Source organism: Haemorhous mexicanus, chromosome 14, assembly GCF_027477595.1.
Source record: "Haemorhous mexicanus isolate bHaeMex1 chromosome 14, bHaeMex1.pri, whole genome shotgun sequence".
Lineage (NCBI taxonomy): Eukaryota > Metazoa > Chordata > Aves > Passeriformes > Fringillidae > Haemorhous > Haemorhous mexicanus.
Window position 1 is genome coordinate 2,463,555 of NC_082354.1, and position 15,707 is coordinate 2,479,261.

The window sequence follows — 15,707 nt, forward strand, 5'->3', positions numbered from 1 at the left end:
GGTGGCTCTGGGCCAAACACAGGCACCTCCCTGCAGGATTTATGGGCTTGTGTCAGGGGCTGAGGGATCTGTTAATCAGCATCTATTAATTAGGCTGTGGGCCTCTCCCAAGGGGAGCATTAGAGCTTGGAAGCAGCCTGGACAAGGCTCCATAGGGAATGATGACACTGCTGCCACTTCTGTCCCCTCCCAGCCACCTGCAGGAGCACACCGGGAGATGGGGGCTGGGAGAGGCTGTCCCGCGGGGACACTGCCACGCCCTGCTGCGATTCCCACTCGTGGCATCCTTGCTGTCATCCTCACGTGGAGATTTGAGGGGCTATCGGGATTTGGGGGTCCCAAAAATGGGGAGGGGTCTTCCCTGCCGGGCTGCTCAGTGCCTGTGGGACTGTGGGAGTGCAGTGTGGGGGGCTGGAAGTGCCGTGGTATGGGTGACACGCCCGTGGGTGACACAGCACGCACAGGGAGGTGTCCCATGGCAAACACGCCGTGTGACCACCCCCCGGTGTCACACACTGTCACCTCTGTGAGCCCCGCGGTGTCACACACTGTCACACCCCTGAGACCCGCAGTGTCACACGCTGTCACACCTCTGAGACCCGCAGTGTCACACACTGTCACACCCCTGAGACCTGCAGTGTCACACCCCTGACCCCCCGGTGTCACACACTGTCACACCTCTGAGACCCGCAGTGTCACACACTGTCACACCCCTGAGACCTGCAGTGTCACACACTGTCACACCCCTGACCCCCACGGTGTCACACACCAGGACAGGACAGGACACCCCCCCGTATCCCTGACCCCGCGTGGCCCGCGGGTGTCACTCAAAGGCCACGCCCCGTGCATAGACCACGCCCCCCGTCAATCATACCCGCTAACGAGGCCGCGCCCCCGGCACGGGGACCTGCCATGAGGCCACGCCCACCCCGCCACCGGGACGCCCGCGGTGGTGGCCGCCCCAGGCCACCGGGGAGGACACCGTGGGACGGTCATGAGGGGACACCGCGGAGACCGCGCCCAGCGGCCCCGCCCCGCCACCGTGACCTCGCCCCGTTACATTGGGCCCAAGGTGGAGACCGCGCCCTCCCCCCCGCCAGGCCCCGCCCCCTCAGCCTCTCGTCAGGAGGCCCCGCCCCGCCCGTCACGCGGCGCCGCCCCTGCCGCCCGCGCCGGGCGGACCCGCGGCCCCGCGCCCCTCGCGCGGCCTGAGGGCTGGGCCGGGGCCGCGGTCCCGGGGGTGCCGCGGTGCCGCCGCCCGCCGGTAAGTGCTGGGCACGGGCCGGGCTCGGGGCCGCCGCTCCCCGCGGCCCGGACCGACCCCCCCCTTCCCTCCCCCCCCCGCCCCTCGCATTTTGACGGATCCTCCCGAAAGTTTGAGAGCGCGGCGGGGGGAGCGGGGAGGGCCGGCCTGGGGGAGCGGCCCCGTGCGGGGCTGGGCGGGCCGGGGGTCCCTGAGGGTCTCCTCTGCGGGTGAAACGCTGCATTTCATTGTTCCGGTGCTGCTTTTTGTTGCTTTAAAACCTTATTTTTCACGTTCTGTTGGTCGTGGCTCTTTGCCCTCGGTGCCCTTTCTTTCCCTTTCTTTCATTTTTATTTGTTTCATTTTTTATCCTACTCCAGCCTCCCCTCCGCAGCAGTGCCGCGGTGCTGACGTGGAGCTGGAGAGGAACGATTCCCAAAAGGAATTTTTGTAATGCTGGCTCTGTCTCGTGCCCTTCCCCGGCTGTTTTCCAGCCGCCCCAGCCCAGGTTTGGGCTCATTTCAGCCCCCCCTTTTCCAGCAGCCCCGCACCCGATCAGGTGCCGGCGTTTCTCCCAGGCCCCTCTCTCCAGGTCTCTCCAGAGGCTTTGGAGGCTCCTGGGACTCGTGGTGGGCTCTGGCAGAGCTGGAAAAGCCCAGTTTGACGCTGGGGAGGTGGCTGTGCCAGTCGGCTACGCCCCAGCTGCTGCTTCCAGTGGGACAGGTGAACGTGAGGGGTTATCAGCAATCCCAGAATTCCAGAATCATGAAATGGGTTGGGTTGGGAGGGACCTTAAAGCCCATCCAGTTCCAGCCGTGCTGAGGGCAGTGATGCCAGATCAATAGAGGCAAAGCAACCCAGACCTGAGGAATAAAAATAACCTGGAATTGCAGGTTTGGTGTGGGGCTGCAGGAGCAGAGAGCATCGTTTGGATGTATTTTTAATTTGCGATCTCTGGCTAAACACCTCGGGAAGGTTTCCTGGCCTCCTGTCAGTCAGAGCTCAGCCTGGGGCATTTACAGCTTGGGAGCACATTAGGATTTTATTACATTTAATTTCTCCACCCTCACCTCTGTAAAAGAAACATGATTATAATTGTTTTATTTTTGCTGTTCCTGACAGCAATCCAGGGTCAAATTTCAAACCTACCTCTCTGCTTCTGGTATAATCTGATCAGGGGGTTCACAGTGGGTGTTTTTAAGGCGATTCTCTCTGGCTGCACAGATTATTTTAAAAACAACTGAAATCTTCTATTAAAAAAAGCCAGGGTAGTAACCAAAGTGTTTTTTCCCTGGACACGTGCGTGGGGTGGGGTTGTGTCCTGGTTTGGCCTCCCTCAGGATGCTCTTTGGAGCCTGGTATGAGGCCTGGGAGACCTGGGAGGGGGTTTGGGAGGTGCTAGCTCTCACTTTAAGGTAGCCAAACCTGATCACCCTGGAGACAAAAAATCTGGGAAGCTGCAGGGCTTGGAGCGAGGAGGTGCAGGGGTCAGACCTGCCCATCCCCAGGGATTCTACCCAAGGGAGATGTGTGGTTTTCCTGCTCTGGTTAAGTGGTACATTTAGGTGGCATTTTGGTGCCTGGATTTTGGAAGTGGAGGCAGAGCTTGGAGGCTCCTCCAGCTGGTGATGGAGCCCTGAGACTCCGGTGCCTTCAGCTCTGCCCCTTCCGCTGCCGTGCCCTCACCTGTGCCCTCTCCCTGTGCCTCAGGTCGGCGGTGATGTGTCCATCCCTGCGCCCCGAGCGCCGCGCTCCCAAAGCCGCTGCTTCCAGCTAGATCCAAGCCCGCGCGCTGCCATGGAAACGGGCAGCCCGGAGGAGCGGGACGGAGGGGACCAGCGGCGGCAGGAGGGTGGGGACGCCCCTCCCGACAGCGCCAACGGCTCCGTGGTGGCAGCGGAGCCGCAGCAGCCGCCCCCCGGCAAGCTGAGGAAAACGGCCTTCAAGCTGTTCGGGGGCAAGCGGAGCATCTGCACCCTGCCCAGCTTCTTCGGCGGCCGCGGCAAGAAGGGGCTCAGCAAGTGCAAGACCCACGACGGGCTGAGCAGCGCCACCTGTGACAAGGGGGGTGGCACACGGCCGGCCAGCCCCTTGGAGGGCGGCAGGGATGGGCAGCCCGGGCCCCTGCCCGGCTCCCGCAGCGCCCAGCTGGCCCTAGACACCGGCACCAGGGGGGAGCTGGGCCAGCAGGACGGCTCTCCCCCCGGGAGTATCGAGGGCTGTGACAAAAAGCCCAACGGGGAGAAATCCTCTTTCCCCAGACCCAAGAAAGGGCTGAAAGGGTTTTTTAACAGCATCCGGCGGCACCGGAAGAGCAAGGCTGCTGAGAGCGAGAAGGCAGAGCTCCCTGAGTGGAACGGGGACACGGAGGAGGCTGGGAATGCTCCTGGGATGGGAGTGGAGAGCCGAGGGGCTATAGAGGGAAGGGGAGCAGGGCCAGTCCCTGAGGCCACAGCTGGCCCAGGGGACTCGGGGGGTGACTCCAGCTGTTTTGAGGCCACCGAGCCCGCAGGCCCCGCAGCTGATGGAGGCACCTCCGAGGGTGACACGATGGCCGTGCCGGGGAACGGGGATGTTCCAGATACAAAATCAGAGGCTGAGGCTGCTGCCTGCTCTGAGTTTGACCGTGAGAGTTTGCTGCTGGCCTTCCACCCTGACTTCATGGACAATGAGCCTCCCTGCCTAGACTCCGGGGACCTGCTGAGCCTCATGCTGGGGGACGTCACCTCCCTGAAGAGCTTTGACTCACTGACGGGCTGCGGGGATGACATCGCCGAGCCCGATATCGCCGAGAGCAGCATCTCGGTGGAGCGCAGCCGCGACGCCGCCAAACGCAGCTCCTGCCTCGTCACCTACCAGGGCGGCGGCGAGGAGATGGCCATCCCTGAGGAGGCTGAGGAGTACCTGCACCAGGCGTGGGACAGCGGCATGCCCGAGGACAGGAGCTACGGGGCCCAGGTGTCCAGCAGCAGCCTGGAGACACACACCTCTCACGAGGCTGATGCCCACCCCTACATGGGGGATGCTATGGACGGCGTCGACCTCCTGACGCCCCAGAGCGACCAGCAGGAGTCTGCCCCGAACAGTGACGAGGGCTATTATGACTCCACCACTCCAGGACCAGAGGATGAGGCTGGAGAGGAGCTCAAGAAAGACCGACTGCCCCGGGACAGCTACAGCGGCGATGCACTTTACGAGTTTGACACCCTGATGAGCCCCTCTCACGGGGAGGAATCCTTGTTTGAGGGCAAAGTTCCACGCCAGGGCATCTTTAGCTACTTCATGGACTTCTGCCTCCCTGCGGAGAGGAGCCTGATCCAGCAGGTGATGGATCAGAAAAGAGGGCTGATGGAAACTGAAGAAGAGGGGCTTGCAGCCATTCAGAAAGAGCTGCTGTACTGGGAGCTGCAGAGGGAGCCAGTCCTGAAACGCCTGGATGTCTCCAGCAAGGAGAAGTGTCCCCGGGAAAAGCAGTGCATTGAATGTAAAACCAGAGCAGCCAGCTCCATTGGCAAGAGTCAGAGTGGCCTTGGGAGTGAGCAGGTGGCCTCACACACCCCAAGCCGGGCTGTCAGTGGTGGGGTTGCAGTGGCTGGGGCTGAAAATCCAGAGTGGAAGGATTTTCCAGGGACTCTGTGTCTGGAAAACTGTTACAACAGCCAAAAAGCCCCTGGAAGTTGCCTTATTCAGCTCACAAAGAACAACCCGGGGTTCGATGCAGACCTGGACTGTGGGATGTTTGGGGACCCCATCCATGGCAGCGTGGCCCCAGCCAAGGCAGGGATGTTCCCTGGGTTCAGGCTGCCGGAGCAGGAGCACGGCGGCGGAGCAGAGCCCGCCCCCGGCGAGCCCCAGGTGGGCAGCGAGCCCGAGCACGCCGTGAGCTTCTCGCAGGCTCTGGTGGAGTTTACCAGCAGCGGGACGCTCTTCTCCAGCCTCTCTGAGAGCCTGGGGAGCTCAGCCTCCAGCTCGTCCTTCACCCAGAACCTCCCTGCCCTCCCCACCATGGTCACCTTCGATGTGGTGGACGTGGAGCAGGACGGGGAAGGGGAGTGTGAGCAGCACCCGGAGCTGACCGCGGGCGAGGACATCGCCGAGGCCTTTGATGATGGCTATGGACAGAAAGAGTCGTTGGCTGAATGTGACGAGAGAATGTCCCTGGGCTTCTCCCCGGGCTCCTTCCAGAGCTGCAACTGGGGGGTGGCCAGCCTGCCCCGCCACCTGCGCCTGCACGGGCTGAGCCCCTCCATGCCCGCGCCGCTCTCCGTGGACCGGAGGAGCCGCTCGCTGGACACAGAGAGCCTGGAGTTCGAGCTGGCTGAGCCGCAGGGGGCCCGGAGCGGCCCCCAGCCCTGCCGGCTCTGGCCCAGGCATGAAGCTGGCAGGAAGGACTCTGCCGGAACCAGGAGAAGCAGGAGCAAGGAGGAGGGTGAGCTGGTGTCTCCCGAGGGTGGCTTGAGCTGGCCGGGCCTGCAGCACCTCCAGCACGGCACCGACGTGGCTCCCGGCAGGATGGAGCTCTGGGACTTGGCTCTGGCTGGCGCTGTGGAGAGCGTCTGGGAGCCGTTGGAGCCGCCGGACACCCTGACCCCTTTCGTGCCTCTCTCCCGGGGTGGCACTGGGGAGGCTCCGGAGAGGCGGCCCCAGGAGGCAGAGCTGAGCAGGCACCCGCTCCGGCCCTCCAACCTCCCCCTCCAGCCCGAGGCGAGGCGGGCCCGGGAGGCGGCCGGGTCCTTCTGCTACCACGGGGATGTCCCCAAGCTGTCCCGCTTGTTACCCCTGGGAGAACCAGAGCTGCCCCCAAGCTTTGGCTTCACCTGCTCCCCGGAGCACCGTGCCAGGGGCAAACCTGTGGGCATTGCCCAGGGCGTGCCGCAGCATCCCGAGAACGGCAGCAGGGACACCAAGAGCCCGGAGCGCTGCACTGAGCCCCTCAAGGGCAGGGCCACCCCGGGGCACGGCGCCTGCCATGGCACCGTGTGCAGTGTCACTGAGGCTGAGTAGCTGCAGGAATGTCACCATGTCACCCAGCTGAGGAGCTGCAGGAATGTCACCGTGTCACCGAGGCTGTGTGTCTGCAAGAATGTCACTGTCACCAAGCCAAAAGGCTGCAGGAATGTCACCATGTCACCATGCTGAGGCTGCTCTGGGCAGGAGTGAAAGGAGAGCAGAGGGAGGGAGAAAACCGGGAGCAGTTAGGGGAGGACTTGAGTTAGAGCTGGGCTGATGCTCCTCTCCTGCAGCCATCCGTGGCCTTGCCCCTGTGGATGCTCTGGAAGCAGCTTGGAGCTGCCTCCAGGGTTCCTTCATCACCACTGAGGCACTTTCTAGTTTTCCAGCCCTCTCCAACACCAAGTGCAGCAGCAGCAGCCCCTAACAGAAGCTGGGGATGGACCCGTTGCTGGTGTGGCAGGTTGGGGTTTGTGCAGGACTGGGGCTGGGGGGAACAGGCCTTGGGGAGAGTTTTGAGGGAAATGAGGCTGTTTTCCTCTTCTGGGTGAAAGGTTTTGGTTCAGACTCACTTTGAATGTCTTCCAGCCCAGGCTCAGTGTGGGGAGCAGGGAGGAAGGGTGCTGCTTGTTCCAGAGCGAGGATGGGGCGAGGCAGCTGGGAAGGGGAACTTTGCAGCAATGTTTTTATTTATTTGATTTGTCCTTGCCCCAAAGGAAAGCAGGAGCTTTTGTGTGCGTGCTGATAACGTTCTCCAGGTCTAGTTTCAGTTTGCTCAGAAAGATGTGCTGTCCATGGTGTCCCTTTGAAGAACAAAGTGTTGGTCCCTTCTTTGTTGTGGTCTGTCTTGACGGTGCAGAATTCCTGGTGGAAACCTTTCCTGTGCTTTGTCCTGGGCTCCTGGCCTCGCCAGGGCCATGGAGACAGGGATGAGGCCTTTGAAATAAGCTAAATTTGCATCATGCCTGTAGCTGTGAAGTGGCAGATGATGTTACTTTCTCAAAAGGAAGCTTTGTGGCTTTTTAATTTTATTTTATTATTTTAAGGTTGTTTTCTTTGCGTAAACCCACAGGAGGAAAGTTTTGTGTTCCTTGGAATTTGGGCTGGACCACAGCTACATTGGGCTTCACTCCTCCTGTCTGGAGGGAACAAAAACCTGGAAGCTGCTGAGGTTTGGGATTTTTTGCCTCTTTGTAGGAACGTGGAGGAGGGACACAGGCTGGGGGGACAGACTCTGTCCTGTGAGCTCCTGTGACATCTGTTCCAGGCTCCTGGTTCCCTCCATGATTCCAAACCCTCTCTGCTCTGGTCCAAACCCCCAGTCCATGACACAAAGCTGCTTCCCTGTCCCGTCCAAGCTCTGTGTTCTGATTTAATTCCATTACCAGTGATTTTTGTTTCTCCCCACCTCATTGCCCTTTATTTTAATGTGCAGCAGAGTTTGTAGCATTAAAAAAAAAAAAATAATAATCCCAAAGTGGAAATACTGGAGTTTTACCACATTTGTGGAGTGAGGGATGGCTCTGCTTGAGCCAGACTTGATTTTCCTGCTGACTCCTGCCCTGCTGGGTCACCCAACTGCTGCTCTCCTGCTCCACATGGATGTGGCTCCATCAGCTGCTCCCTGCCATCCCTGGATTTCCAGGCACAAGGAGCTGGTTTGGTTTTGATGGGTTTTTTCCCCCAGCAAAATGAGATGTTCATATCCTTTTGAGAAAAGATTCCTTCTGCCCTGTCCTTGGATGTCTGGGAAGGAGCAGGGGAAGGCAGGGCCAGGCTTGGTTCAGCCTCTGTGTGTGATGTGATTGTCCTGCTGAGGCAGAGCAGATCCATCTGTGCATCCACGGGCTCAGACCTGGATTTTTCCATGGTTTCCTGCCAGCCCTGCTGCAGGGAGTTCCACGGGATCCTGCTGTGCCATGGCTCTTTTCCCTCATCCCTCTGGGACATCAGAGAGGATTTCCTGGGACACATCTGGCTCTGGGTGCCACTGCCACCCCCGGAGAGGACAATGTGCTGAGCCAGGGGAAGGTGCCCTCGCTGGGGGTTGTCTCCCCTCGTTAGCACAGCTGCTAATGAACGTTGGATATCCCTCCCTGGAGCAAGGACAGGGCCAGCTCTGTGTCCATCTCACCCTGCTCCCAGCACACAAAGCAGGGCACACCCTGTTGGGGACACACAGGGCCATTGTCACCCCCTCAAGCCCCTGGCTGGGTTTAGTCCCTGTTTTATTTCCTTTCAGCGTCTCACCAAAGGCATCTGGGGGGTTCCAGGCTCTGGAGCTTTGTTCAGCCAAAGTCCTGCCGAGGGCTGGGAATGTCTGGGTGCTAAATGAATGTTCCAGGGTGTCCCTGGGATCCTGGGGGTGGCTGTAGGTACGAGGTGGGGAGGTTCAGTGGGAGCAATACAGCCAAGGCTTGGTCATCTGACTTTATACCAAAGGTTTCTCCTCTTAATTCGATGGGAATTCAATGAGGCAAATATCTCTGGAATTCAAATGAGTTTTCCTAATGCAGTTTAGTCACTAATTTGCTGGATTATTGGCAGATTCTGCCCCATTAACCCAAAGAAATTGGAATTTCTAGTGCAGTAATTCAGTAATGTAAATGATCACTGCAGTAGGGATTGGATTTCACTGCCTGCTGAGCCACTCTTCCCAAAAACCCCACTTGGCATCCATGGGAACAAAGCTGGGCTGGAGCTGGGTCAGTCCAACACTGCCTTACCCGGGGAGCTCACATCTGGGGCTGGTCACTGGGGCTTCTTATGCAAAATGGCTTCCCAAGCAGAAACCAGTCAGAAAAGTCAGGAACAGCAGAAGGTCCTGCCAGGATATTTAGGAAAAACTTGAGGAATTTGCCTGTTCCTTACAGGGAAGTGAGGGACTGGGGCTGTGAAGCTGTGATGGAACCACTGCCCTTGGGGTCAGCCTGCCAAGAGGTTCTGTGTTGCATTCTGGGGACTTTGGGGTTTTCTTTTGTTTGTTTGTTTTTATACACATAAGAAAACGGTCAATTTTCTCTATTTTTGTATAGTTTTGCATTTTATAATCATGGGGAAATTTTACGACTATTCTTTTACTTGTGTGTCTTGTCTTTCCAAGTGCTGTGGTTTGCTTTTCCCATGGATAAAAGGCCATTCCTGCTGCTGCCGTGCCCAGATCCCACCCTGCTACCTGGGAATGTGCTGGGGGCTCTGCCCAGCCCCCCAGGCCTCACAAACATGCTTTGCACACACTTGAGACACCCTTAACCCTCCTCTGTCACACTCAGCTGTCTTTGCTTTTCAGTGGTTTTTTTTAATCTGAATCTGTGGATTTTGGTGATTTCTCCCTCCAAATGTTGTAAAAAACCCACAGGTTTCAGCTGAGGCTTTTCCTGTTGTCTGCTGATGTTATCTCAAATTGGGGCTTTTCTTCAATCCTTGTGCAGGAGGGGCTGTTGGCTCGTGCATGGAAATGCTTTTGGACAGGTTTCCTCTCCCCTTGGTGCTCCCTGGCTGGGCTGGGATCTGGGATTTTGCCCTGGTGCCTGAGGATTGTTCCTTAAATAATCCTGGGATTAGCAGGGCTCTCCACCTTCTCCTCCTTCTCTTCAGCGAGCTCCAGCCCTGTGCTCTGCATCACCAAAACATCTCCCTGGAATGACACTGCCTTGAACTTCAGGATCAGAGGAGAGGAGAGCTTCTGGAATGCTAAAATCCAGCCCAAAGCAGATTTCCCCCCCTTTTTTCTCCCAGCAGAGGTGGCACTTGTCCCCGATTTGGCTCTGCAGAGATTTTTTTTGTCTTTTTATTAATAACTTGTCACCTAATGGTGCTTTTAAAAGTTTTTTCTGGATTGGGTTTGCCCCATTCCCCACAGGGATGGGCAGGAAGGTTTCTCATTGAACATTCCTGGGGCACTCAGACCCACCTTCCACATTCCCTCTGCCCTGGAATTCTGGGCTCCCTCCTCTCCAGCTGGGGCCTCCTGCTCTTCTCACCCACACTGAGTCAGCCCAAAGCTCCATTTGGGTGAAGTGAGAAATTGAAATCCCAAAAAGCCTCTCAGTTGTAAGGAAATAATGAATTAGCCCTTGTCCTCAGCTGCCCCACCCTGCTGCCAGGTTGGCAGCTCCTCCCAGGTGACCTACCTGGCTGAATTTGGGGTTTTTTTGTTTCCTTCCTGGTCTCATTGCTACTAGTCCTTTCAAGTTTTTGATGTATTGATTGTGTTTTAAAATGAATGTTCCTTTCACTGAATTCTTATGAATAAATTGCAGATTTTTAGAGAACATTGGATTTCACTGGTCGTTTGGTGTTTTCCTGCTTATTTTATCCTTGATTTGATGTTTTCCTTTCCCTTCCTCTTTGTCCGCTGGTTATTTGCCAGTGAGGTGGAATTTTCCATGGGAGAAGGCAACAGAGACTCTTTGGAACAGGATAAAGCTCCTCAAACCCTCATCAAATGAACCTTGGAAATTTTCCATCCTTTAAGGCTCCAAGGCAGATTTTCCCTCCTCTCTGGGCTGCAGCAGTGACAGGGAGCAGAGATTCCCTGGCTCTGAGGTGGCCCCACCTGGCTGGGACATCCCTGGGATGCCAGAGCAGGGCTGGCAGGGACGGTTTTATCTTGGACCCTGCTGAATGTGTTCCCCAAGTGCTTCCCGGCACTTCCAAACGCATTGGAAGACCCAGGAGAAGAGGAATGGAATTGTGAGGAGCTGTAATTCTCTGGAGAGCCTGATGAGCTGTGCCCTGGATGAGCCGGGGTGAGGCTCTGTCCTGTCCCTCTCCACCCCCTGGGGATCCCGGCCATCCCCCAGGCTGGAGGGGCGGGCAGGGCTCTGCCCTGAGCCCTGCGAGCCTCTGCTGCTCCCCTGGTGCTGCTCTCCTGATCCCAAACCTCCCACTTCCCCGAAGCCTCTCTGGAAATGCTGAGCTTCCACCAGAGCTCCCTCTGCTCCCTGGGCCTTCCCCAGTGCTGCACCTGGGCAATTTCCCCTTCCCAGCCTGGATCCATCCCTGGTTCATGTTCGAATCACCCAGGCTCTGCCCTGGCCACGCTTCTGCTCCTGCCCAGGCAGATGTGGCCGAGCAGCTGCTGGGTATGGGGTCGGCTGTCTGTCTCTGCCCCCACACACACTCAGGATGGTTCTTGCACGCTGGGCTTCAAAAAATGAGACTGGACGCTAGGGTTTTTCGGTCTTCAGAATTGTTTATTATTTCTTATCTATAAAGTCCTTTCTCTGCCCGAAGGATCTGACCAGCACGGCAGCCAAAGGCACTCTGCCCACCCCCAAGGCGGCCGCATCTTTTATAACAGAAACTACGTATATCATATTTACCTTTTGTCCCCAATACCTCTCATCTTCGTCACTAAGTACACTCTCATCCCAGACCAATCCCCAAATGCCAACACCACTCCAGAAGATGGAAGACAGGAAGAAGAAAGAAGAGCCTGGTGGCACACCCTGATTCCTCCATCTTGTCTCTGAAACCCCCCTGTACCAAAACCCCAAAATTTGTGATTCACCCTATAATGATATCTTCCCTTCACCATTTACACCTGAGTGGTTCTCGCATGTTCCATTTCCTCATACATCGGTGGCACATCTCTAGATGGATCAAAATCAAGCTACCAAGTGCTTTTGGCAACATTTTAAGACTCTCGAGCCCCCCAAGGGTTCTCTCGGTAGCTCTGGACATCAGGAGTGATGTGCTGAGCTCCCACAGCTGGGGAACCTCCCTGGGCCTCCAGACACCCTGCAGGCACCGAAGGAGCTTTGCAACATCCCAGTGCCAGCCTCCTCCCCTGGGACCCACAGAGACGGCTCAGGGCTGCCCCAACCCAGCCCTCCCCTCCAGCAGAGGTTGCCTCTTAATATTTTTAGTATTTATTGATTAATATATAATAAATATATTATTCATAATACGCATAATATAAGCAATATATATAATATAATATGATACAAAATGCTATATGATATAATATAAAATAATATAATAAATATAATATATAATATAATATAATATAATATAATATAATATAATATAATATAATATAATATAATAAATATATAATATCAAGATATAATACAATCAATAAAGTATAATATTAATAAATAATACTATTTATAATATATAATCGATATATGTATTTATAATTACATTTATTAATTTTATATGTATGCTTTAAAATCTTAATATTTATACATAATAAATATATATTTATATAAAATAGATAATTATATATAACTACTATATAACTATTTTATGTTATATATAAAATGTATAATTATATATAACTATATACTATGTTTTTTATATATATATATATATATATATATATACACACTTTAAAATATTTGAATAGATATGCTTTAAAGTATATTTTAATGTTTATTTCACGATATTGTTTTCTGCTGCATTTCAGCTGGGAATAACCCCCCTCATCCCACTGGAAAAGCCTCCAGCAGCTCCCAGAGCTCTGGTGCAGAGGGTGTGGCTTCTCCTTTGGGTTAAATAAGGTTGGTGTGGCCCAGGAGCAGCTTTGACTGTGACCGCCGTGTTTGTCCCAGCTCTGGTGGCTTTCACCCTGAGCAGGAGCTGGGGGAGGGCCCTTGGGGCAGCTCCATCCCTGCTGTGTCCCCAAGGACCCTCCCACGGGAGCCTCTGCTGTGACCTCCCAGCGTGGGGACAGCGAGGGACAGAGGCAGCAGCGAGCTGGGGCCACCTCGGGAGCAGCTGGGGGCAGAGGCCAGCAGGCAGTGCTCCCGCAGGGATGGGGCTGCTGAAAAGCCCTGGCTGAACTTAGCGAGGGAGAAAGCTGCTCAGGCCGGGCAAGGGCAGAGGCAGGAGCTGAAGGAGGAGCTCTGCTGATTTTCCTTCATTTTAAACGTGGGAAGAGTCTGGAAGGCAATCAGCTGGGAAAATGACACGTGGGGCTGGGTCAGCACTGCCAGGGCTGGAAAACTCTGCCAGAGGAGCCAAAAAAACTGTGGAAAGGCTGGTCAGGGTGAGCGTGGTGTGCTTGGGGGTTCCTGGGTCATGAGCTCAGAATTCAGGCTTCAAACTCCCCCTCTGGAGCTGTGCTCCCATCCAGCCTCCCTACAGCCTGCTGGGTGTTATTCCAGGCACCCTCCCTGCATCCCAAATCCTTCCTGGCTGAAAGAACATTCCCCAGGGCCCCGGGGTTCCCTTTCCACACCCCACTCTGAGGTCTGAGCCTGCAGGAGCTGCAGGGGCATTTTCTCCCGAGGTGATGGCAAAGCTGGGATTCCCTGGCAGGGGCTGGGGTTATCCAGAGGGTCCTGGCTCGTGCCCGGGGTGGTTAATGCCCTGTTTTCTGTGGTTGGCTGCACCCCCAGCTCTGGCAGGGATGGATGCAGGGGATACAGGAGATGGATTTCACCTGTCCCCGGCTTGTTTTCTCCTTCCCCCAGCACGTGGCAGTGGAGCGTTGATGATGATGAGGACAGCGGGATCAGCTCTTGGGATGGCCCATCCCGCTGGGAACGCTTCAAACCCTCAGCTCTAATTGTCTCCTTGTAAACACAAATTGACTCGTTTGCTGCAAACAAATTCCTGCAGACAAAGCCTGGCTGGAAGTCACTTGTCATCACAGGAATGTATCTCACACTTTGAAGTGTTCCTTTTTTTTCCCCCTTTTTTCTCCGAAGTGATTTGAAAAGCGCCGACACAACAACTCTGTGACACAAGAACTCTGCTCTGTGAGGGAGCACCAGGGGCTTGTGGCACTGCCAGGGTCCTCTGGCTCCTGTGCCCAGAGGCTGCCATGGCCTGGTGACATTTGTGTCACCTACCACCCCTGGGGCAACTGGTTTAGTTCCTTCCCTATTTCCATGGATCGAGTGGAGCTTGTTCATCCCATCCCATCCCATCGCATCCCATCCCATCCCATCCCATCCCATCCCATCCCCACCTGATTTTATGGGCTCAGTTCCCAGCTGGTGGCTCCCACTGGCTCAGCACAGCCAGGGACTGCCCTGCGACACCCTGTCGGGGACACCTGTCCTGGGGACACAGCAATGTCCCCACCTCATCGTTTTTGGGGGTTCCTGGGTCCCTCCCAGCTCAGCCCCAAGGTCCAACCCCCCAGGGCAGGCAGCAGCCCCTGGTGCCACATCCCCACAGTCGCTCCATGCTGGAGGATTATTTCTAATGCCTCTATTTTTAGAACAATGCTGAAATCTGTTTAATGCTGGAGGGATTTGGGAAAGAAAAAGACAAACAACAAAGAAAAAAGAGTAATTTTCTTTCTGATGCAGGAGCTGTCAGTGAAGAGGTTTTTTGGGCTTTTTTATTTTGTTTTTTGGGAGGGTGTCCTTTGCTGGGTCGTATTTGTCTGTCAGAAGGAAGGAGGGAAGGAGGAACTGAGCCATAAGGAAAAGCTCTCAGCTCTCCTGGCTGTTGTGGGCATGGAAAATTTCACAGCAGCAGTTGCAGCAGGACCAGGTCATCCTGCTCCCCAAAATCTGGACCTGGCCAGGCTTTCCCCGGCAGGGGGATCCCCCGGGTGGGGCAGACACAGAGCTCAGAGCTCTGTCTGTTCCACGCATGGAAAGGAGCAGGAGAGGACCTGGCATAGCTCAGCTTTTGGGAATATCCTCGGGCAGCACCGAGGGGAGGGGCTGCAGGCGCTGGGGACCGTCCCCTGCCCACCCCGGAGGACCTTGGTGACCAAATCCCGGCTCTCGGCAGGGATCGCGTCCATCCCGGGAATCCGGGCCAGGTTTGGTGCTGGGCTGACCTCTAAGGGTGAGCTCCCGTATTGCAGCTCCTGGAATCCAGAATCTCGGAAGGGCTCGGATGAGAGAGACCTTAATGCCCTTCCAAGGACAGGGACACTTCCCCACATCCCAGCCCCAGTGTCCCACCTGGCCTTGGGCACTGCCAGGGATCCAGGGGCAGCCCCAGCTGCTCTGGGCACCCTGTGCCAGGGCCTGCCCACACTGCCAGGGAACAATTCCCACCCAATATCCCATCTCAATCTCTCTAAAACTGTTCCCCTTTGTTCTATCATTATGTCCAATGCTGAGCTGGGTTCTCCCCAAAATTCCCCCGGGACAGCTTGGGGCCCTGGAGCACTTTTTGGGGACATGACAGGGGAAAACTGGGAGATGAGCCAGAGCTTCACATTCCCTCAGTGCCCTCAGCCTTCAGCACCAACAGCTCTGAGTCACACCCCAGGGTGAGGGGTCTGTGACACCCTGGGGACACACTGGGAGGACAGGAACTGCCAGAGGGCAGGGATGGATGGGATATTGGGCAGGAATTGTTCCCTGGCAGGGTGGGCAGGCCCTGGCACAGGGTGCCCAGAGCAGCTGTGGCTGCCCCTGGATCCCTGGCAGTGCCCAAGGCCAGGCTGGACACTGGGGTTTGGAGCAGCCTGGGACAGTGGGAGGTGTCCCTGCCATGGCAGGGGTGGCACTGGGTGGGCTTTAAGGTCCTCCCAACCCAAATCAATCATTCAGTGACCCTGGAGGGGTTTGGTGGCTTTGGTGCCATCTGA

The 15,707-nt window shown here is 56.1% G+C and overlaps 1 protein-coding gene across 2 annotated transcripts; it reads left to right on the plus strand.

Annotated features, from left to right (window-relative positions):
* The first annotated feature begins 1,170 nt into the window (after positions 1-1,170).
* On the plus strand, positions 1,171-10,467 carry AMER1 (APC membrane recruitment protein 1). 2 transcript variants are annotated; one of them, XM_059859641.1, is made up of 2 exons: positions 1,171-1,264; positions 2,954-10,467. In XM_059859641.1, exon 2 carries the CDS (start codon positions 3,041-3,043, stop codon positions 6,245-6,247), a length of 3,207 nt encoding a protein of 1,068 aa, XP_059715624.1. In that variant the 5' UTR covers positions 1,171-1,264; positions 2,954-3,040; the 3' UTR covers positions 6,248-10,467. The 2 variants fall into 2 exon arrangements, with proteins under 2 accessions (XP_059715624.1, XP_059715625.1); XM_059859642.1 differs by lacking the exon at positions 1,171-1,264 and adding an exon at positions 1,617-1,751.
* The last annotated feature ends 5,240 nt before the right edge of the window (positions 10,468-15,707 follow it).

What these genes read in the sequence shown, in the direction of transcription:
- AMER1 (XM_059859641.1), top strand. Translation starts at nt 3,041, where the DNA reads ATGGAAACGGGCAGCCCGGAGGAGCGGGACGGAGGGGACCAGCGGCGG.